This window comes from Plectrocnemia conspersa, unplaced genomic scaffold (genome assembly GCF_051122295.1).
Source record: "Plectrocnemia conspersa isolate PC_06_02 unplaced genomic scaffold, ASM5112229v1 ptg000004l, whole genome shotgun sequence".
Classification (NCBI taxonomy): Eukaryota; Metazoa; Arthropoda; class Insecta; order Trichoptera; family Polycentropodidae; genus Plectrocnemia; species Plectrocnemia conspersa.
Genome location: NW_028277168.1, coordinates 15,744,254 through 15,769,061, shown reverse-complemented (window position 1 = coordinate 15,769,061; position 24,808 = coordinate 15,744,254). Strand labels below are relative to the sequence as shown.

General features: G+C 30.7%; 1 protein-coding gene across 1 annotated transcript in view; it reads left to right on the top strand.

The window, feature by feature from the left end:
* Nucleotides 1–3,194: 3,194 nt before the first annotated feature.
* Nucleotides 3,195–24,808, top strand: part of sog (chordin short gastrulation) — a 136,222-nt gene continuing 114,608 nt past the window's right edge. Inside the window, exons 1-2 of the mRNA XM_088184603.1 lie at nt 3,195–3,334; nt 3,491–3,742. Of these exons, the coding sequence (XP_088040729.1) occupies nt 3,619–3,742 (124 nt within the window). The 5' untranslated portion in view covers nt 3,195–3,334; nt 3,491–3,618. The remainder of the gene's footprint in view (nt 3,335–3,490; nt 3,743–24,808) is intronic.

The following is a 24,808-nucleotide window of genomic DNA, read 5'->3' as shown; positions in this document are numbered from 1 at the left end:
AGTAATTTATAGATATCTTGATTAATTTTTGAAGGCGTGAAAAACTCTGCTCTCATGTAGTTCAGGACTTTGAACCCTTTAATAATATTGAAAAAAAAATATTAGACATCATTTTGTTCTTCTTTAAATATATTTTAAATTAAATCCATAGGCGTCCGTTTGCTACATGTTTACCCTATAACGTATGTTTCTTTGTAGGTAAAAATCAACAAGAACAAATCTCATATATACGCTCACGCGTGTCAAACGAACAGAGGTCAATTGCAGATGTACCGACGTTGTCGACTTTATTGATTTATGTATCAACGATACAACCTGTCAAACGGTTAACGAGGCTGTGATTAATGGCGAAAATTTAATTGACGGTCAATTTATAAAATCTGACTAGAAAATCAGAAAAGATGGCTGACAGCATAGGATCGTTCGCGTTGAAGTGAATATACGTGTTTATAGGGGTTTAATATTATATTATTCATAATTAAATTAACCAAGATTTTCTAAGCCGCCGTTGTTGGTTATCTCTATAAAAATATCATACAGATGAGGTGAAAAGTGATTTCGTTCGCATTTACTGTCTTAGTAGAAATAAAAAAGACTCCATAGCTAATAAATGAACTCGTTTATAAAATAACTATAAATTCTATTTATGATCAGTTTGTTTTCGACGCGGCGCCGCTGCCAACTGTTTTAACGCTCGTTCATATAAGCGCATACATAGAAAAAATACTCGTGATTTGCAAATGTTGATTTCGATCCAACACAAATATAACAACACTAAATCGTATTGATTGGTTTTCACTTTTATAACTCGGAGTTCGTCGAACTGATTATTTTGATTTGGTTATTTAGATAAAATAAAAGCAATTTTATTTTTGAAAAATAAACAGAAAAGTCTAAATATAAGTGACTATTAAAAGTAGAGCAAATAATTAAACATTCTACTATTTTGCTCAATAAATAAAATAAAACAATATAGTATAATAACAGTGATAATGAAAATTTTATTGTAATAAAAAATATTCGTTTAACACTTAGGTGCAAAACTGTTATGCATTATATAACTTCCTAATAAGACACATAGCAAAATTATTTAGTAAAATACATTATATAATATTTTCTATGTAACAAATTCTGCCATAAGTTAATATTGAACTTTGACAAAAAATATGTAAATATTAATAGAAATAATTATTTATTAAGTAACTATATAATATTTTACGATTTAAAATACTCACTTTTCGGTATATTTTATTAAAATTATTTCTTATATTTCTTATGATACAATTTAAAAAATTCAATGGTGTTTCTTTGAATATCATCAAGAGACCCTTATATCACTATCATTTAAAACTTTTTTTGTGTATCTATTGGATATGGGATATATCGGTTTGTGTGACCATGAAGTTTTAATCGGATTTCCTTAAAACTTTTGTGATAAATGAACTACTTTAATGAAATTCTTAATCCAAAAATCTTCTGTAATATATTTGTTTCTTAAATAAAAACTAAACATATTTTTTCACACGTGGACATCTGCACGATTCTTGCGTTAATGCTGGTTTTTTATTTTTGTAATTTTATTTTTTATTACAAATCTAACCATCATGATTTGACAGGTTTCCATAATGTATCATGATGGCCATTTTACAAGCAATATTTATATAATTGGACATTTAAAAAATATTATTAAAAAAATAGTTATAGCATACTTAAAATATATGAGCACCATTCTACATACTTTTTCTAGCTCCTTATAGCTATCGCTAAAACATCCTTTGGTTTGCCAAGCTCGTTAAGAAGCTAGAAAGCTCGTGCAACGGCGAGAATAAGGGACGCGATCGCGACTCTCTAGGACACTCTAAAACTCGCATTGACAGGTTGTCGACACCGCCCCTTAAAAACTTTATTGAGTTAATGATACGCCGAGAATGCAATGAATTGTCTCCCAATGCTCCTTGCAAAATAATACTAGAATACAAATACGTATTCCTTGTAGAGTTTTCAAAATTTTTATTCGAATTCTCTCCAACATCAAATATTCAAAATATTTTCATTGTCGTAGACCTCCATGTTTTTAATGATCAGTTTGTAACTAAAATATCCACAAAAATATCTCAGTAGATAATTTTTTTTCTATAATTAAATTGCAGCTTTATTTGTAACCCAGGAATAAAACGTTTAACAGCTTAGGTATTATATAAGTGTCCTGATGGAACATAAACAAATATTTTTTTGTATCTACCCCTAAATGCATTTACAATATATTATAGCTGCAATTAATTTATAATTTATAATTATTACAATTAATAAAATATATAAGTTTGAAGAAAATGTATCATGTTTTATTCAAAGACCGATTGGACTATTTATTTTTCTTTTTATTAATATAATGCTATTAGAAAATTAGATAAGTTATTATTAAGTATATTTTTTAGGTTTTTCTACTCGAAAAACAAGTATAAAAATAATACTTAAAAAGCAACGTAGTAGCTGAAAAATAAATATGTCAAACATCGTTTTTTTGTATAAATTAAGATTTTTATTCCAAAAGCTTAATATGTTCAATCAATTATCTTTTTTTATTACGGTTTACGTTATTTCCAATAGTTAAATTTTACTATTACTACCTCAAAACTTCAAAGCTTGAATGCTTATAGTGAGTTAAGGGATGATACATTTTTATTTTTACACTTTTTTATAATAAAATGCTTAAGTTGAAAAGAGCAGGATCCGGAGATTATGATTGGTGCTTGATTACATCCTATTTGAATGTCATAATTTTTATATATAGTCATGTGTTGTCATCTTGTAACAGCTGCTTCTCCTTTTTGATCTTGACACCTGAATAGTGCTGCCATCTATCGATAATTAAAAAACGTACTTTATTAAATACATTTATGATACTTAATTTCTTTGTACATAAATACAAATATTTATCATTTTTTAAAAAAAATTGGGGTGGTGGTCGGAAATTCTACCCTTGAATTTTTCCGTGAATAGCCGATACGATGTTCATCATAAGATTGCCCGCGTATGTCTGTCAAATTTTCCGATGTACTTTCTGACTATTCGTTAGTAACAACCCTCGGTAGCGATTTTGTCACCCGGGTGTCCTCTCCTGTCCCCTCCTCCTCGCTACCCGGAGAATGTAAACAAATCGGATTCGCACGTCGGGTGATTTATCGCCCGAGCGAGCGACTCGCTCTCGCCAGTACCGTGCGGGCCCCGGCGGGGAACGGTCGCGTTTTTCGCTCTCGACTCAATACATATCGCACATCGCGAACGAGACTCGCTTTTCACCCAAAGACCCCTCAGGAAAATCTGAAAACAACCGGTACAACACATTGCCCAAAAACCACAATAGGAAAACTTCAGATTACCATGACAAACACGTAGCTCTCAAGCGCGGCGATTATATCACAGATGCATCTCGGATGCAGCTGATCTGCATTGCATTTTTTTATTTAAATTTTATTTTGTTTATTCACAGGGCAGTGTTATACATTTCTGATTGACGATGATGCCGCAATCTGTGCCGGTGGTGTGAAAAGTGTTTTGTATAGTAGACTTTATTTTGTGATTGGTGAAAAGTGAGTGGTGTTATTTTTTATATACACGATGTGGCGGTGGTGGGTTTACATTTTGCCTTTGGCCTGCTTTATGTGGCAGGCCGAGGGTAGACGCACTGCCCCTCTATTGACCGATGAAGATGGTATCAGGAAGAATATGATCAGAGCTGCAGGTTAGTATTAGATTTTTTATAGTATAAAAACTAATTATTTCTTAGGGGGAAATAATTTAATTTTAAGTTTAGCCCTGAGGTTGATTTATTATCCTATGTTATCATCAATACATTTTTAAATGCGCAATTTTTGGTTCAATATATATATATATATATATTTATATAAATATATGAGCTCATGTTTATGGCAATACTTATACATATGAAATAAGTTTATATGTTATATTAGATAACATAAAAAAGTGATCGATTGGATTTATAATTTATAATTATTTTAACATAAATTAATATTATTGAAATTCATTATGCATTATTAATATATATTTTATATACATACGATGTTTTATTATAGCATTGTTGTACATACATTTCGCCACAAGGTCTAGTAAATTTCTTTGTTTTTCAATACTTCAAAAATTCTGCAAAATTCTTAAAAATATTTAGCATGGTAAACTATGTGTTTTAGTCGTACAATTTAAATAATTTGTTATAAAAAGTATTAAAAATATTATATTATAAATATATAACTCAATACTTTTATAACTTTCGCAGTTAATTAAAGTCTATTGCTCTTATTAGTTCTATGTCATATGTTAAAGGTTTTCTTTTTTTATACTTAGACAAATGTTTTATTTCAAAAATCAATTTATTTTTTGATTTAATTATTTTTAAAATTAATATTCCAGTACCAAATAGTTCTGCATCTATGTTAAAATTGTGATTGATTTTATGGAAAAATTAAGTCTTCCTTCAAATATAGGGAAAAACTGTTATTATAATTTAAAGACTCAATACAGTAACAAAAAATTTAATTACCTTCACATGAGTAACAAAACATAGACTAAGTGCCTAATTTTGCAATACTAAAAAAATATTTTATAAAATAAAAAAAATAAGTGCCATTTGTGATTTAAAATATAAAATCGTTTAAATAATACATAAAGTTAATATTTCACTTTTTTAATACTTAGGGTTTTAGTTATATTATTATTTAATAAAAAACTCAATGGTATGTTTGCATACACAAGTTTATGGCAAGGTTGAGTGACATGATATACGCATATTGTCGTAGCTATCATTTTCTGATCGATACTCACGCATGATAAATATGTATATCTTAACTAAAAATTTATCAAAAAAAGCGATAAGGCAGTAACAAAATCATTAATAAGCATTTTTAGCTTAATTACTATCGTTCCGTACCTACTCATAATCCGATTAATACTGTTTACAGTAATATATCAAAATAATTACAGCATATAAGGACAGAGGGTTAATCAATTCTCTTTAATGAATGAAAAATGTTTAATGTAAGAACTAGTATAGGAAAACATTTATAGTTTCTCGTACGTAATTTATAACTTGTAGCCATCGCGATGAATTATTAATTTATTATTTATTATTTACTAATTGCAAACAAGTATAGAGATAATATAGTTACAAAAACGTTTATCGTACGATATTTATCGTGACAAATCTCACGTGAGTTGTATTGTATTTATAATACGTTTTATTTAAATGCAACAATTTCATTTACCAAGAATTGTGAAGTCTTTTAATAAGTTTTTAATACTATCGATTGATAACAGCACTACTCGAACGGTTGTTATCGATCGTTCGATGTGTTGAAAAGTCGTTTTCCGGGACAATGTCTGATCTTTAAGATTAATATATTTCGTCAGATAATTTACAGAGTGAAAAACACTCACAGTTAAGACTGAGAGCTCGGAAGAGAGAAGATTGTGTGTGATTTTATCTCTAGTTTTATTTCTGGCACGGCGACATTGAATTTTCGCTCGTAAACGAAAAAAGTTATCTCATCGCGAATAATTTTCTGATAAGGGATATTCTCGCCGTTGATGTTAAATGAAAATGGCGATAAATTATTCCTCGCGAGATGACGAGATGCGGACCAGATAAGATTTTAAACATGTACGATATATTCGGTCTTATCCAGTTTTAAGTCGGATCCGCTAGATATAGATCTTTACAGATTTTGTATTGTAATTTTATATTAATCTGTCGATCAATAAGTAATGACCGGATACGAACAAATTGATTTTCTGTGCTAATATTATACAAAATATTTTAATTTATTGAATGATGTAGCTGTATAATTTTTAGCATTTTCTTTTGCGTCTAGACGTTCAGTCTTCATTAATCGTTGCGTGGGCTAAACTTTTCTATTGCACCACAAAGCCAATAATTAAAACAAAAGTTTATATAATATTGTAATAATACCATCACCAAAAAACAATCTTTTTGTAGATTGATTATTACTCGTTGATAATTTATAATATTTTAATAATTTAATAGGTTTCAGACAAACACCAACGACCATGACACAATAGTGTTTTGATAATAGTGATTACTCTGATAATGGCGATTAGTGCTCTTTGGATTTACGTCTTTAACGTTTTATTATAATTTTGATATAATTGTATTTTTGAAAAACATTATGATTGCGTGATTAATGCTAATGGAAAAGTACATATGCAGTCATCAATATATAATATAATTAATATACATACAACAACAGGTACATACACATACATGAATATATTTGTATGTGTGTGGAAATATGCCATGGTCATTTGCTTCCCAGAAATAATCTAAAACTCGGCTCATCGTGATTTATCACTCACTTTGAACCCACTTTTATTAGGCGACAAGGTTCAGGCGTCGCAACGCCATTTTTTTTAATATTTCACATATATTTCAGCGTCTGAATTGAGATTTTTTCAATTAATATTTACTAAACTTTACGCGTAGTAAGCACTTTTATTGAAAATCCACCATATTAGAATATATTGTTAAAATAAAAGTTAGTTATATATGTAATACATACATATATCTTAAATTTGTTATATTTTCTGACTTCATTTACATTAGCCTGATAGTTTTATAGTTATTAAACAATAATCAGTGTATATATTTTATCAAAAATATCACATTAAATAAGTAAGAGAAGGATACTATGAATTTATTTCAGGTATACATCTATATTATTTATTCATATCTATAGACGTGTATATTGTTAAGAATTAATTGATATAAGAAGGTCATCGTGCGACACATCATTATGAAAAACGTCTCCGTTAATAAGCAGGTTCTTAATATGATATTCAATATTCAGGGACCTCTTTATATGAAGGATCAACTATTCAAATTATTTGGATGACATCACCGTCATCACACACCATTCTGATCAATCAAGACGACGATCGAGTCTTCGCACTAAAATTCGCCAATGTCGACTGCGAATCAATCTTGTTTCAATTTTTGTCGATAACTCTACAGTTTAAACTATAATTAAACTATTATCGTTATTTAAAACATTATAAACTACAGACATATAATATGTATATTATATATTAAAAAAAAATTTCATATTCTAAAATATATATTATTTTTTATCTGAACCTATCTAAACTATCGTATTCTGGTTGTAAACAATTAGCTATAAAATGCTATGTATAAACTTGGGTTTTTCATAAGCAGCAAGATAAATAAACTAATATCCGCTATAAAATTAACTGAATTATATATCGAAATGAGCATTTGAACTACAACCTATAATAGGTAATTTATATTTCATTTATATTTTGCGCTACTCGTTCATAAGGACGCAACAATAATTATCATATTTATAAAATATTTTAAGTCATCGCATTTTATTTTTATTACAAAACTGACCATTATGACTTGACAGGTTTCCCCAATGCAACAGTTATGATGCACACATAACATAACCACCCAACATATTTTTTTCCAACTCCTCTATCTGTCGTTGAAAACATCGTTGTGATTAGTAAGCTCGTTCTCAATCGCTGGCGTTCTGGTTGCAACGGGCAAGAATATGGGACGCAATCGTGACATTCCAGGGCACATTAAAGCTTGCAGCCGAATGTAGCCGAGCATTGATGGTTGTAAGAAACAAAGTAACATTTGCCATAGCAACATATATTGTGCTTTTGTCAGTTACTCGATACATTAATTTTATAATATAATTTAAAAAATAATAACAAAACGCTCTCCCGTTTTTTTATTATAACTAAGATATTGATATCATAGACACGAAAAAGAGAAATCGGAGCAAATTTTTTTTTATTTATTAAAAATCAATAAAAATAGATAAAAGCGTGTTGAAGTTACTCTTAACACTCGGAAGAGGTGAATTAATCATTCGTATATATACTACTATATGTATGTACACCAATATATACGCATGTAATTGTAGTACGTTGCGCCAGAGCCAGCGCATTCGTCAGTGTATCTCAAACTGTGTGTACTTTTCATATTATTATCATAAATTTTCGATTAGTTTAGGTTAGTTGTTACATAATATAACAAAAAAGATACTGTTCATTTTCCAATGGGCACTATGTTAAATTAGTTCTATAAAACCAATACGCTACATTTTGACTGCTAGTGACACTATTTTTTCTCAAAAGTCAATCAAAAACAAATACAGGCAGAGCTCACATGATCGCTTAAAAAAGGCTTATTTAAAGAAACGTAAATGAATAAAAAATCAGCTATCAAATTATTTTGCGTCCATTTTTTCAATTGCTAGAATTTTTTAATGTGAAGGGACACAGCTAATCTGGAACAGAACTTATTATTGATATGCACAGCAGTCTTTATGTTTTAAAATTAAAATTAAAAAGGCGATAAAATAGTAATTTTGACAATCGTACTTTGAATATTCTGCCTTTACATGTATCATCTCACTCTCCACAGTGAACGACCAATTACAGAGCACATATCTGAAAATTGCAGTATCAGATTTTTGCCCATTGAAGTAAATTATCTATATTGTCCTAGAAAAAGCAATGATCAGTGTAAAAATCCAAGTTTTGTAAAAAATAAAGTCGTTTGTGCATTCTTTTTTTATGTTAATCTATTTTATTAAAAAAATAATTTGCCGAAAACAGTTATATAATTATATGAATCGTTGGACTATTCTAAGCATTGAATTCTACTTCGTGTTGACATCTGGAAGCAGATTTATATTAGTGTTACATTCAAATTTAACGTTCCACTTTAATTGTGTTTTTTTAAGATCTGAATTATATTCCAAGTTTATGTAAAAATAGCATGACGTTTTGATAATGAATCTCTAAAATTACTTGTATATTGTAATTGTGGTGTAAAGCTCTGTGTCCACTGTTTCTTCCTATCTACTCCCTTTTGAGTAGAAATCTAAGAAAATCTGTTAAATGTATGTTGATATGAACATTGTCTTATTATATCCAGCGACATAAAAATTATATAATATTTGTAGGGAGTCTTGTTCTAGAATATTGAACGATTCAACAAAAAAAAATGTCTAGCCGCCTCTCTAAAGCAGATGACCTTGATAATTTTGATTATTAAATCAAACACAGTGTATTCATCTAGACATCTAGACGCAACTAGCATCGGTGGTAGTACTACGTAAGAAATGGCATATTTTTAGCGCGTTTCGCCGAGGATCGCGTTATAATACACCACCGCCATCGCAAATGGATTAAAAAACATAATCAATTTTGAAATGAACAGGTAAAACGGGTTTCAAATTCGGATTCCGATATTAATTATAACATTTTTTATTAATTTCTCACACTTAAGTTGCCGCCGTGCAACATCCAGTTTTCCATATAGCGGCGCCACGGTCCTTGTGATTTCCAAATGAGGAGGTTTTCGCCTATGTCGCCGTTGCTTTTTGATATTTTTTTTGCACTCGGTTGCTCAACGCCATTTTATTCGCCAATACATGTGTGCCGTTTGTAAATACTGTATACAATGCGCTACGTGTGTGTGCGTTTATGAAAATGAGGCGCCGGGACGGTGCAGATGCTGAGCTGATTAAGAACATAACCGTCCATCATTGTGTGTTATACTGGGAAAATCTTTATAATGCCATAGCCGGCGGAACGCATAAATATTTGATTATTGGCCGTTGCCGATAGCGATCGGTTAAAACGACGGATATATGGAAGCGATCAGTGATTCTAATGTGTGATTTGTCACTAAACGGTATTTAAACGGCCGGCCGCGATGAGATATACTACGCATATAATGTAAATATTCGCGATTTACGATACGTATCTATTAGGTCGTATTTTCGCATTAACGATTCGAAAATTAAATTATTCAATCAAGATTAAGGCGATTCTTTCCAATGATTTGTGATAGGCGAAATATCGTTATTTTTAGGAGAACTACATGTTTTTTAGTAGCAAAACTATGTTAATTTTGACAACGACTTCATTCAGAAAAAATATATATTTAAATAAGTAATACAATTAATTGTATTTAATATTAATATATTTTTTAATAAATGACCAATTAGTTTAGACAAGGCTTTAATTTTTAAATTAAGGAAACTATTTTAAATATTTGATTTTATTTTTATTAAAAACCAGTGCCGTATACAAAAAGCTAATATAACCGACAAATAAAACGTGTATGTAAAATTAATTAACTAAATAGTTGACTTAATTAAATGCAATATAGTGATACTAAAACAAATATATACATGCATAAGATGTTAATAAGTATTTCATAAAATAACTTTACTAAATCTACAGTGCAAGTGTTCTTAAGTATTGTTTAAATATGTACAGCTAGCTGATTTTTTAATCAACTGTCGGATAGTGTTGATCTGGTTTTTAACTTATAGTTAGTGAACGCAAATTAGTCATATACATAAGTATAAACAGTACTATTTTTATCTATTTTTGTTTATTATTTTTCATAAATAATAAACAAAAATATTATCGCAAAATGATTAATTTGTATGTGAGGTAAAATGCGCCATACATATACATTTACAAAATAAATAAATAATAAATATATTTGGTAGCGACAACTGTTTTACAACTGTTCTTTTGAAATATAATAAATTGTTATTAATCTTGCATCTCTACATAGGTCACCCTTATGGGATATATTATTAATATTTACGATGATGTAATAATTTTATGTTACGTGCAGATAACAATATTTATTATTTTAAAGCTATCGCTACTAAATGACAATGTGTGTGCTAAAGCACGATCATTGTGTAGATACAATACCCACATATATAGTAAACGTCGTATATATTGATTTTAAAAAAGTTTTTGATATTAGCATGTGTTGTTATTAATAACCCATGCCTTTATTTATAATAAATTATTAGTTAAAAATTGTAGTACCTCGTTTGCTCGGAAAAAAAAATTTGTAAAAATCAGTCTCACTGATCCTTTAAAAAGTATTTTTGTTCTGATTCTCCCGACGGCATTACCCTTATTCATAAATAAGGTTACAAATTGTGCATTAAGAGTTATAGACCAATTGCAGTGTCGTCAGCTCCCGCTAAATTGTTCGAAATAATTATCCATAGATATGTTTTTAATCACTTTCGGAAAGTTTTGTTGTTTCGTTCCACCCGTTCCATTGATACAAACACTGTCATTCACACAAACGGTGGCAAAATCTCTCGATGCGGGAATTTAAGTAGATGTCGTATATATGAATTTTGGAAAGGCCTTCAACAAGGTTTGTCATGGGTTATTATTAAAAAATGGTCGGACCTCTGTTGCTCGGATGATTTAACTCGGTCATTTGGAGTTATTTGATCGATCGTATACAATTTGTAACTTGACCTAAGGAGTATTTCACCCCATCGGGGGTTCCCACAAGGGTCCATCCTAAGCCCTCTGCTCTCCACGTTATTTATTAATAACATAAATACGACAGTTACAAATTCAGGTTTCATTCTGTATGCAGATTATTCAAAATCGCTTAAATGCATTGGATCTGTTGCGAACTTCACTCTATAAAGTGATTTAGATTCTCTATAAAGATTAAACGTTAACCGACTGATGTGCTGTGTCGGTGGGAACATTTAGGCTGGAGAAACTTCCACTAAAGATATTGGAATCATTTTTGGAGCTAGTGGAGGTTGAGTCTGCGATAAATTATTTAGGATAGGAACGCATTTTACTTCCGACGATCTGGCAGTTATTCGCGTCACTGTTGACAATCTAAGTATTCTCGAGTAATTCCACTTTTGGATTCCGGTACGTCTTTAACAGTAACGATCGCGACCTCTTCTCATGATCGTTAGAGCCAGGATATCCGCACTAGATGACTCACATATAACTTGTCGTCCACCTCCCTATTTCGCTGATATTAATGTATTTAATGTCAGATAAGAAAAGATGGTTTGTTTCGTATTCTTTCATTTTAATATTTTATTGTTTTTTTATATTAAGTAATATTCATGATCACGACACATTGGAGTAATCTGTTATGTACAGGTTGTTTTATTTAAATTTAAATTAAAAATATATATAGGTGTCTAGACGTTGACAGATATTATATATTAAATGAGGCGACGGCGACGACACTCTTTTATTGCTTTTGACATGAATTTTTGACTTCTGAGAAGGGATAATTGATTTTTGCGCTCTCAAATGTGCTTTATTCGATTCTAAGTCTTATTATTGTTATAAAAAGTCTTAATATAAACTCTTGATAATCGCGCGATGGCATTATGCTAAAAAATATATAAAATTACATTTTTGTCATAAGACCCGGAATCATTGTTTTCCCAGGGCCCGAGTTCGCTCTCGGCGGACCTGATCACAGTGTACTTATTTATACAAATGATGCACAAAAAATCCTTAAAGATTTGCTTGTTAAAAAATATTGTTAATTATAGTTATAATATTAATATAAAGTATGGTCGTAATAAATGTATATGTGGAAACTTTCCGCTTTTAATGATTTACTAATTTTTGTACATATTTTCTCTGACGAGGATATTACACATAAATAGCGATTTTTAACAATTTGTGACAATTTTTTTATCATGTTAAAATTTTAATATTTAATTATTTATTTTCAGCTGTGACTTAAGGCATATTTTGAACGCATATTTGTGGTATTTATATTTATAGATTATGGTATTGTGCTTTAATTTATTGTGGTTTATTAGAACGTCAGTGATATTTTGCGATCAGCAAAATTAATGTCGTAACTCCTTTATTCCTGAAATATTATATAAAGGCATTTAAGGTAGGCATAAAAAGTCGAAAATATTACAATTGCTCGAGCCTAACGTCTTTATCCGAGCCTTTATCCGTAATATTATCAATAACATATTTGATTATTATAAATTAAATTAATATTAATACCGGTATTTTTCTCGGGTTAATGCCAGTATTTTAATATTGAAAAATTAGCCGAAATTCCGTGGTATGATGTGAAAGTCCTAGTCGCGTTAGCCAATATCAGATTGTTGCGGAACCTAGATACCCGTTGCGTATCATAGTGATTAATTCCAGAAAAATGTATTTAATGATAATAATTTATAACAAGCTCAACATATTGCCGAACTCACACAAAATATAAAACATCAGTCGCTTGCATTAATTTATAAATTGAATGCTCTTGTGTGTTTTTTCTTGTCGTGCGATTCTTACCAATGACTGGTTGATAGGTTTGGGAGACAACGGCACCGAAGCGTGCTAGCGCTTAATCAAAGCAAAATAAATATGATGTCACACAGTCTATCTGTTCTGTCGGTCGATTGTTTGGGCGGACGGTCGATTGTTTCCGCGCGTAATTTTTTTCCCAGGTTTCCGGTCTGGTAGAAGGCGGTAGATCCTTGAAACGTCCACGGTAGAGGATTTTGCGGTTTTGATTGGCACTTTCGACCTCGCCGGCTAAAAGAACGCGTTTTTAAACTAAAGTAATGCGAGCCAAGGAGTCTGTTGAGGATTTAGAATCAAATATGATACAGCATAGCTACAAACATCTCAGTTTATTAAGAAAATATTGTTCTTAAAGAATCGTAGCATTTTTTATAAAAGATTCATCTTTAATAGTGCAAGCCCTGAATCTAACAAACATGTTCATTGTTATTTTTAATGTGTTATAATTTGGAGCATGCTAAAATAACTGCCACTATTAATGCTTATTCTCATTGTTTTGCTTAAATTTAACGTAATCTTTCCTATTATTCAAATACAAATGCAAGTACGATCTGGCAACATTGAATGATGTACGGTGTTCTTAAATATCACATCGATTATTTCTAGGATTTCTGATTTAAAAAACGCGTACAAACTTCTTCTTTGTTTGTACTGTTGTTACTTTAAATTGTTATTAATTACTTCAGCTAATGCAACTATGGTGCTGGATGTTCAGACCGTTGAATCTTTGCATCATTTATTCTAGGAATTAATATCGAATAAATTAGTAGTATTGTCATGTTTCTGACATGTTAAAATTGTGTACAGTATATGATCGTTAACATTTTTGAGCCCTTCATAAAATTGCTCTTACCATTAACTTTTTAGAAGGCACAAAAATACTTTTGCTTCTTTTGTTAAGATTATGTAATTAATCTATAAAAAAATATCACGTAATTTGAATAAACACGTTTTTGTGCACAACAAAAAGTGTGCATTAATTAATTGCACGATATTCAAATACACTAATGAAATTGTCGGTTTGCCTGTCGATAAAAATAAGTTGTCGAATGTTCCGAGACATTTGTAAATTGCTTTTGTTGATTGATTATTTATTTGCCAGGTGTTGAAATATTCAGTTTTTTTTTAATTATCATGTTATAAATTTTTCCCAATTGTTCAAATTTTATGCTTCCTAATTAAAATTTTGTATCAGTGTACAGAACTTTAATTTCGGTGAATTTATTTATTCCTAACATTGCGCTTTCTAAACAAAGGGATGCACTGGTCAGCTGTATTAAAATCCATGCGATGGACGCACTCTTCAAGGCCGAACGGTGTCAAGGAAGACAGACCAATTTATCGGTCGATGAGTATCATGATGCATCACCGTGTCGGCGATACTGCGCACCCACCCGAGCGCGACGCGATCGATCCCATTACACAATAAATACAACGCGACACATTCAACGGATGCTTTATCGTTTTTTGTGGTTTATTTTTCTATATACTCGTAGCGAGTCGGAAGGAGGACTTTGGTTGTAAAAAAATGTGCAAGGAATGCAGTTACGTCATTTGGTTCGTGGCAAAAAGGGACTCATTTCTGGTCGTTTCTCTCACTCTAGTCGGTGTGTGTATTAATCGTTTACCGCATTTTTGTCGGCTCGTTTCGCAAGCCGTTTCATTAATGAGCCCCACTCCTGAGCCATTATGAATGAGCTGTCTGCCGCCGACGATAGTCTCTCTCAATGGACTACCGCGGTCATGCTCTTGCTGCTGTACAGGCTCGTTTTTGCAATCAAATCTTAGATGAAAAAAATGATAAGTAAACTATAAGCGTAAGCTGGTCTTCCTTTATACGCGTAAACTTAGTGTTATGTAATAGATCGATGAAAATTTTTTATTTGATATGTTACATTTCAATCCCTATCAACGAAATCATTGTACTTTATACAAACATATGTTAAATATGGATTAAATCCAGTGCTTTTTTGAAATTGTTTTGGCACCCTTTTCCGATGGATAACTGTATCGAAGATGTTTAAATGAATTCACCGATAAATTTGTTTTTGCATTTGGTAGAAGATGAAAAAGTAACGGCAGAAAAAGTATTTGATTCCGTACTCTAATGTGTTCTCTTTTATGGGATGACGGTGCTGCTGTGTATAAGTGTAAATTAGAACGTCTTCCTTCTACTATAGTTTGGCATTGTGCTAATCACAATTAATGATATTAATTATTAATGTGTGACGCACTTCAAAAATCAGAGTTGAGTTTGAACTTACAGGACCCTCACCATGGACCTGTTGAAGGTAAATGAGAGAATACGAATACTGGTTTAAGTTTTTGAAGAAAGATGACACAACTTTGGTTCATATTATAAATGCACTGTTGCTGCTGTATGTGATCTTTGCTTTCGTGAAGTAAAAGTTTACAAAACAGAGGATACATATAGCTTTTTTACCACTGAAGTGGTACGTTTTAGATTATTTTAGTTCATATGAAAATATTGATTATAAATATTTTTTCACCTAACTCAAAAAAGTTTTTTGTGTTATTAACCCATCTGATTAGGTTACTGTAGATCGCTTAATATTATAAGACTCAGTTCGATATTCATTGATGAGATTAGGAAACTTAGCTAAGACTAAGCTAATTATCAATAACTTTGATCTTCTAGACATGATAGAAACAAATAGAAATGTAAATCCATGCTAGATTCAAACTCACGGCTTACATTTATTATGTTTTAAATATGAATAAGGGACAATGTTTTATAAATTATTATATATTTTTAATTTATACTTATTTATATGTATTAATCAATGTAAGAATCGATAAAATACATTTTCGATTCATGAGATATTTGCTAGACAAGGAATAAATGATCAAGTATCAACCATAAATTTAAGAATATTATTACGTAGTTTTAATATGCTGTTGAGCAATGTTATTCAATGAACGTGGTTGGTTGTGAAGGCTATATTCTTATAGTATCTTGTAATCTTGCAACAATAAACCATGATAATATACCTATAATAAATACGTCTCAATTGTATGATGTATATACAGATACCGTGCTACTTACTATGTTAGAACTACGCAATAAATCTAATATTCAATGATCTGAAAACTATAATCATAAAAGTAAGCACGTAAACTTTATTTAAATTTATAGATCAAAGCATAACCTCACGCCCATAATGAACACGTACGTTATTATGCATAGTGGCATAAGCGCGTCAGTTCTAAGCCATACATTCGATAGATATAAATATTAATGAACGGTCAAGCGGGAAACCCGCGCGTGTGTATGCTTTATTTAAATTAATACCCGACCATCGGTCATGCTAGAACAAAAAATAAAATAAATAATCACATCACGCGTATCGATATTTCACACAGTTGCAACGAGCTTTGAGCGGTTCTTATTGAGCCGTCTACGAAAATCTAACCCCGAGGCTTGAATATGTAACAAGAAGTCGTTAATATAATACACGCGCTGAAAGTGAAACTTGTATTGGTCTCTCTCATAATAAAAACAATCTTCGAATCCGAAACAACAACAACATGTACATAAGATAAAAGAGATGCGAATCGTGTCAATTGTCAGATAATTATAATTGATTTATAGAATGGAATAAGCATGTTGGTGTTATCGTGTTTCTTAGCGAGTGTGTATGTATGTGTATCATAATATCAGGATTATTTTTTAATAGTCTTAATATTTCAACCTACTTTAATATCTATTGCTGTCTTTAAAAAGTAGTCTGAAGTTTTGCCTCTTGTAGTCTGAAGTAAGTCTCAATAGCCAATGTAACTGCATACGTAGCTATCTTTAATTGACAGATTTCCTCAATTCGTCATAGTCTATCAAAAAATATATAAGTTTTTAATGATATTTTTTTACTAACATAAAAGCGAGATATTGTGACGTTCATTACATACTCTTTTATAAGTCATTGTATTCGTAGGCAATAAAATTGTTTCCTGTTTTTAAATAATTTATATTTCCCAAGTTTATTAGTTGGATCAAATCAACAGATTTTGTGGTAGAAAGCAGATATACAAAACATATAAATTCATAAATGAACATATTTTCATTTTTATTTTATATAATACATATGTATGTATTTTTTTAAATTTTATATGTATGGCATAGCTCAATTTGAGTCAATCATCGCGATATTTATCCGTGAGAAAAATATAGGAATTATAATTATATAATATTCATTAATATCATTATCTCATCTCGCAAACAGGAGTTGCTTGCAATGATCTTCATCTGTAGATTTTTTTAAATTTCCTTTACAAGTTGATTCGACATAGGCCAACATATTTATGATATAAAAATTTATGACGATATATGATTGCGTGACGCTTTTTGGTATTTTAAATTAAATACGGTATTAAGGTTTAAAGTTGTGACTTTTTATTAGTTTTAAAACATGAATTATTAGGGATAGTCTTTCTTAAATAGGTTTTGTTAAAACTGTCTTAAAGCTTAGTAGACTTCATGTTGTCGTTACAGAAAACTAAAAAATTAACATTTCTAAAAACACTATTGACAAAAAAATCATGAATACGAATATCTCTCACTTATATTTATTTGACATTTAGTTATATTTTATATAAATACGTATAAAAAAATTCATATTTAAAAGGAAACTCACACCTCCCTTGAAGAGGCGAACTCAACAGATAATGAACTTTTGGTATAATACATATTTAAAGTTTTATTTGCATATATATATTTTATAAGTGGTGTTTACCTTTAAGATTTGAGTACCGCCGCTCCGTAACGACATGCCAGGACATTAATTCGCGGAATGCGAACATGATGAATGTAAAGCCTCCGCTTATGCTTGTATATAAGCGACAGAGAGGCTCGACTTTGTGATGCTATAGTATATATGTAAAACATTTATTAAAGCAAATAAGTGGTGTCATTATAGTGGCGGTTGATTGTCGAAAAATTACTATACGTGCGCATTTCACTCTCCAACATAACAGTTACGAATTTAAATTCTTCTCGCAAGTTTCGCGGTCGTTTAACCCATATTCGCCATGCGAAAGAATGTCGGCATAAATTTTTGTGTTAAGAGTTGGGTTAGGTTAGGTCGCGGGCGCTATGCGACGGTTAGGTTGGGCTAGGCATGCTCTAGCCAGTTGTCTGCCACCGGGAAATAGAAAACTGATTAAGTCTAGTTCGCTGACTCGTTAAAAATATTTACAGGTAGAAAATACGGTATTATTGCAAAATTATTATCTTTTTATTAGTAAATATGCTTAGTAATAAGCAAAAAACACATTTTAAACAATAGGTTTATAACTGCATTTTATACAATATATATTTTAATTATCAAAACTGATTTGTAATACAAGAGTCTGACGAAACTTTGAAAAACATACGTTACATTAAAATATGCATGCTTTCTTGGAAGCTTTAAATATATGTCGGAAGTATTTGATTGACAAAAAAATGCTTACGATTTTCTCAACTACTCTAATCAGTCTTATCTTTGCTTCGGTAATGTTGAAACTACATTAATAATCAGATAAGAATTATTTAAATCAGCAGATTGCAAAAAGGTATTAAGGCTTTTCACAGAGTCACGTCATAAAATTTGCCTGTCAATGAACTTAAATCTCGTTTTTTCGATAATCTTAATAGTTTGTAAAAATCTCTATTGTTTCAAATATAAAAAAAATAGAGTAGTAACAGTTGTTATTGACCATACGTGAGCCACAAATTTCTTTTTAGCTCAACGCTCTGTAATGTTTATTAATATGATAAAGATATCTATAATATTATATTTACTTGCTATATATTTCACAGATATTTTTATTGAACCAAATTTTCTGTCCCCATACATTATTATAATCTGGCAATTTTCATGCGGAGTGGTTTATTCTTATCTGATTATTGTTGTAGTTCTTAGATTACCAAAGCAAAAAGTGATTGTGAAAATCGTAAATATTTTTTTGCTATCCAAATACTTCCGGCCTCTATTAAGATCTTTTAAGAAAGCAAGCATCTGGCACGGAACTATATTTTGTTATGCAGCAGTTGTAAAACATTTGAAAATAGTCGTAAATAAAATTTTTAACTAAAAGGCATTTTAAAAATAAACAAATTTTCGAGAAATTATAATTCTCGATTTAGAATTAAAATCAAAAAATTCTTAATGCAATTTTTGATAAGAAATACTAGTTTTAAAGTCAGTTTCGTTGCTCTTTTTGGCGTATTTTTTATTTGAATCATTATCTACATATATTGATAAGAATCAGATTATGATATTATCTGATTCTTATCATATAAGAATCATTAACAATATCTTATTAATCAAGATGTATTTATTTTTGTACAAAGGTCACCTGTATTTATAAAAAGGATAGACAATTATGCATTAAGTACTATAGACTAATCGGAATGTTATCAGCTCCGGCTAAATTATTCAAAATAACGATCTATGATTCCATCTTACATTGCTTTTACAATGTTTTGCTGGAGCAACAGCATATTTTTAGTACCACCCGTTCCATCTTTAAGTAAAACTCTTAATACTTAATAATATAAGTAGGCGCAAAATTCACAATGAGTAAAAAAATGTTCAGTCGATATTTGAGTGATTGTAGAAAATTGTAGAAAACATATGGCGGCCGGCAAAAAGTATATTTCACTACTTTGAGAGTTCTTCAAAAGACAAACCTGGGCCCTGTGTTCTTCTCGTTGTTCATTGGTGACTGCAGTTACGAATTACAGTTTTATTTTGTATTCCGATGGTATAAATTTTTTTTTTCAATAAATACATTAGAAACACTCTTTCTACTGATTGATTTAGATTCTCTATGGATATGGACTTCCATCAACCGCCTGCTCTATAGTGTCGGAAAATGTAATATTATATAATTTTTCCAACTTCATACACCAGCAGAATATTCTTTTGATTTCCGTGGGAACGTTCCGGCTCAGAAAACTTCACTTTTCACTTTTGAGTACAATTAGAGGTTCTCTCTACGATTTGTGCCCTCTTTGATATTTTGGTTCAAGACATTCTTCCACCGAATAAACAAATATTACATCTTCATCGAAAAAGTTTAAAAAATGTTTTTGAGATACATTGTCAGGATATTTGACTATTATCCGTTCTTTTATTACAGCACTTTTTGTAAAGTTTTCTCATAAAGTGGTGTGTCGCTAAGCATTTCTTTAAGCTACTGAAGGATGCTGTCGACAGTCGAACTATTCTCGAGAAATCCGAAACGACTTCGAGAATTACGATCGCGTTATCTTATGATCGCGTTATCTAGCTCTCCGTTTATGGTTGTCGCCATCCAGCTCCTTAATACGCTGGCATTGCGCATTTATCTATATAATGTCAACTAGAGGAGCTAGTCCGGTTCGTATAATTGTATTATGATATATATTTTTTTCTATATTGGGGTAACCTCACGAGGTCACGATGGCTTTAATTTAATATAAATAAATACATGTTCAATAATACGATGTGGCGGATACGTCACGTCAGCTACGCTGCGCATCCACCTCATCGCTCGTCGTGAGAAAATAATTTTCATATTATGCACTCTCGAGGGGCCTCGCGACTTACGTAACGGCCGGGCATTCAATGATATTTGTCGCGAAACCGGCTCTGCGCGATACGCGAAATTTTATGCGATTAATTTTATTTGGCGCGGACGACGTAAATTTGACTCGACGCCTTTGACAATTCGTCCGGCATGCCATAATCGCTAATTAAATTTGATTGCGGCGTTCTCACGCCTATTCCGCTCTTGCTTACATTATCGAAACATAATATGAATAACAAACACTCTTTATAATTTCATAATCTAAAGGACATTAGATCAATTTTCAAGCAGCGAAATCGAATACCAATTATCATTTAATTAAAACATTAAATAAATATTATTTTGTGACTTAAAATATTTATTACATATAGGCTTATGAAACTAAAGTTTTAATGTTACATCATAAAAGAAGAAATGATTCATATATACAAGGTGGGGTAATTTATTTTTTTTGGATTGGTCCAATGAAAAGAATTACAAATTACATATGTAATGGATTTTTTAAAATATCTTCTACGCCCTGAAATCCTTTTCTTTTACACAGTGTTTAACAAGTAATTATTTCACAACCAGTGCGGGTTTTTGTTGATATTTTAATATATAAGTTAATACAAACCTAATAATATGCGTTAATTTTTAAGTTGTTTAACTATAAAAACACACATATATATATTAATATTACGCTCGTAAATTGTCACCCGAGTATCGTTTAAAGCGATATAAAACAGATGTTCGAACATATGTATATTAGTGATGTGTATGTGTGCGTTTTTTATGTAATATAGCGAGTATTGATGAATATGCATGGATTTTGTACGATTAGGGGATATATTGAATTTCGCGATTTTTAATAGAATTTACAAACAAGCGCTTTCACGCAAGCTTAAAAGCGAAAATATTTTACATCCAAATAAGAGCTAAAAATAGTTTTTAAATATTATTAATATTTATATGATATTTGGCATAATCTTGATGAAGCTCACCAGTGTCACCAAATTGATATTGTGACCCTCTACGATCCACTAGTTTTAATTGTAGAATATATTTTTTTTATGGAATAGATTAATTTTTAACTATTTTATTATTTTTATAACAATAATAGTTATAATAAAAATATACATAACCAAAGAATATTTCATTGAAAGATTGTACTTTTAATTTTTTCGGCAAAATAAAAAAATCAGGAGAATAATTTAATTCAAATAATTGATTGTCACATGAAAGATTCTATGAAAGACTATTCGTCAAACTCATCTGATTTTGATGTATTATTAATTTTTGATACAAATATGTTGGTAGACATAAGTATGTAGATCTACAACACGAATTCAATAATTCATTGCAAAGAAATAAATACATTTTACACCAAAATTATGCAAATTTTTCGTTTTATACTATGGATATATATTTTTCTGGCTTGATATCATAGCAAGTATTTCTTGTAAATATTGCATACTTTTTAGAAATTTATCAAAACGTCCATCCCTTAAATTATGGATCATAACTAATGCTTGTCTTTTAAACGCAGAAATTTTACTAATCAAATCACATACTGTGCTGTTTTTACCTTTTAAATATAAATTCAACAAACTTAATTTTTCTGTGAAATCAGTCAAAAATGTTAAGTCACACAACTAATTTTTGTCAAGCTGATTTTGATAAGCATCTTCTCATTCTCAAAATGATTTCGTCTAACAAATCTCGAAATCACTGCAAAATTTTCCTTCGGTTTCACCACCTTGCATCTGTGTATAAGATCATGTCTGTAGTTTATCGTTTTTCACCGTTAAAATAATTTGTCTCTAATCATATAAACAATCTTTAAATGCATTATATATTGCACTATTTTTGTTATATAAAACTAATTATTAAATAATGCAGTGATACGCAAAATATCTTAAAAAATTTCGTCATTCTGAAATAAGGCAATAAATACATTATTAAGGCTTCGATTGAGACAAGTTTTATTAAAGGCAACTGTATCTTGGTTACGTATTTCTAGAATCCGGTAAAAATATCGATACCTCAAGTTCTCCCACGCAATTCAACGGTTCTTCTTTAAAAAAAATCTGCTAAGATCATTCTAATAAAAACTAGCAATTGCTTAATATCATCCACATATCATGAGGCGTACATTTGCATTTTTGCTCATATCTATATGTATTTTTATTTTGTTTTTGTTCATGATGTTTCCAAGTAGTAAATCCATGAATAAAATTCAGATTTATTTTCAAATAGCAAAATTTCACTACAACAATGAAGAAAAAATTGCTAATTCTATTTTCTCATGGTAGTTTTAAGGTTGTGAAAGTGTGCACATAATAATATTGTTATTTTATCATTTGGTTACCGATCGCTAGAGTGGTTTTTCGGTTACACACATTTTTGGGTGTCCCTTAAATTAACTATATGGAGATTGAAATCTTATTATTATATTATAATACAAATAAAAAATCTTGTCTAGTATTTTAAGGTCATCACTAAGACTATTTTTTTAAAAGAAAACCTTGAACTTAACCTTGTTTGAATCTATTAATATTCCAAATTATATTACCATTAGTTTATATGGCTTTATGATAAAAACGCCTTATATTTATATCACATAATTATCATTACGGTTTTTTTTATTTCATATGTCATAATTGTGATTGTAATAATAATTGGTATCTATATATTGAGCCTAGTCTTGTGTGTTTATTGTAGTTCGAACGTAACTCGAGCACATTGGGTATATGTATGTATATACCGAAAGCCGCGACAAGTGGTTATTATGGGTTATTACAGTACCATAACTCGGTGCCGGAGTTTGTATATCTTTTTATTGATGTAATCTGCTCGCACCGGAGGTAAATAGGCCGCTTGTGGGGTCCTGCGTCGGGACTTTAACTCTAAGGAAGCCTTCCTACCCCGGGGTTATTTATTTATGCATTAGCGGCGACGTCACGCGACCATTAATCCAGTGGTGCCTACGCGCCGGCCGGCGGGCGCTCCAATAAGGTCCGATCGCGAATTATGGAACTAACCGGCTTTATAACCCAATAAAGTCACGGTTTAATAGACCGACTTGGATTCGCGGTGTGTGTACATGTTGTCAATGGACCGCGAGGCTTTTTAATTAATAGCTTTAAGCGCTTTTACTAGACAAGTAAAGCTTTTTACCTCTGGCATTCCAAGTAAAAATAGACTAGAAAATGCAATCAATTTTTATCCATTCCTCCAGTAGAGACAGACCGAACTGCTTTTAAGTACGATTATATACAAAATAATCATTATAAACATTTATTTATTGTAAATCTTCCGTTGTAACGTGACATGCGTAACAACGGAGTAAACACAAACAACACCTAGTAGTGAGAGCTCGGCCGCCGCGAGAGCGAATCCCGGGCCCTGGGAAAACAACGATTCCGGGCCTCATGACAAAAATGGCATTTTATATATTTTTAAACATCGTAATATAATTTATTGAATAAATAATACTGGGTACATGTAAACATTTTCTATGCTTTAAATAAATATAAAATTAAGCCACATTTTTTCTGAAATCATATTTTATGCGAAAAATTTTAATTAGGCAGTAAAAGTTATTAAAAATATCTACTCATAATATTTACTTGTCGTCTACTCATAATATTTACTTGTCGTGTTTTCTTTGCTACTAGTGTTGCCATATTGTGAATTTTCAGTCCAGGTCAAAAGCAGTAAAATCGTGCCAGGTCAAAAGAAAAAAATAATCGCAATAGGAAATCGCAAAAATCGGCGCCGACACAATTGTATTGCTTTTGACGTGAATTTTTGACTTCTGAGAATTGATAATTGTTTTTGCACTCTCTTATTGACCAAAATTCGGTTTGAATATACGTTGATCAGTCATCTTATATTAGAAGTTCACAGTAATATCGGTAAGGATAGCTATACTATTTTTAAAACATAGTATAATATCGAAATGCAGACAAACTATTGAGCAATATGTTTGAGTCGATGTCTGTCTGTACTTAAAGATGAGTTGTCTGAATTTTCAGATCGA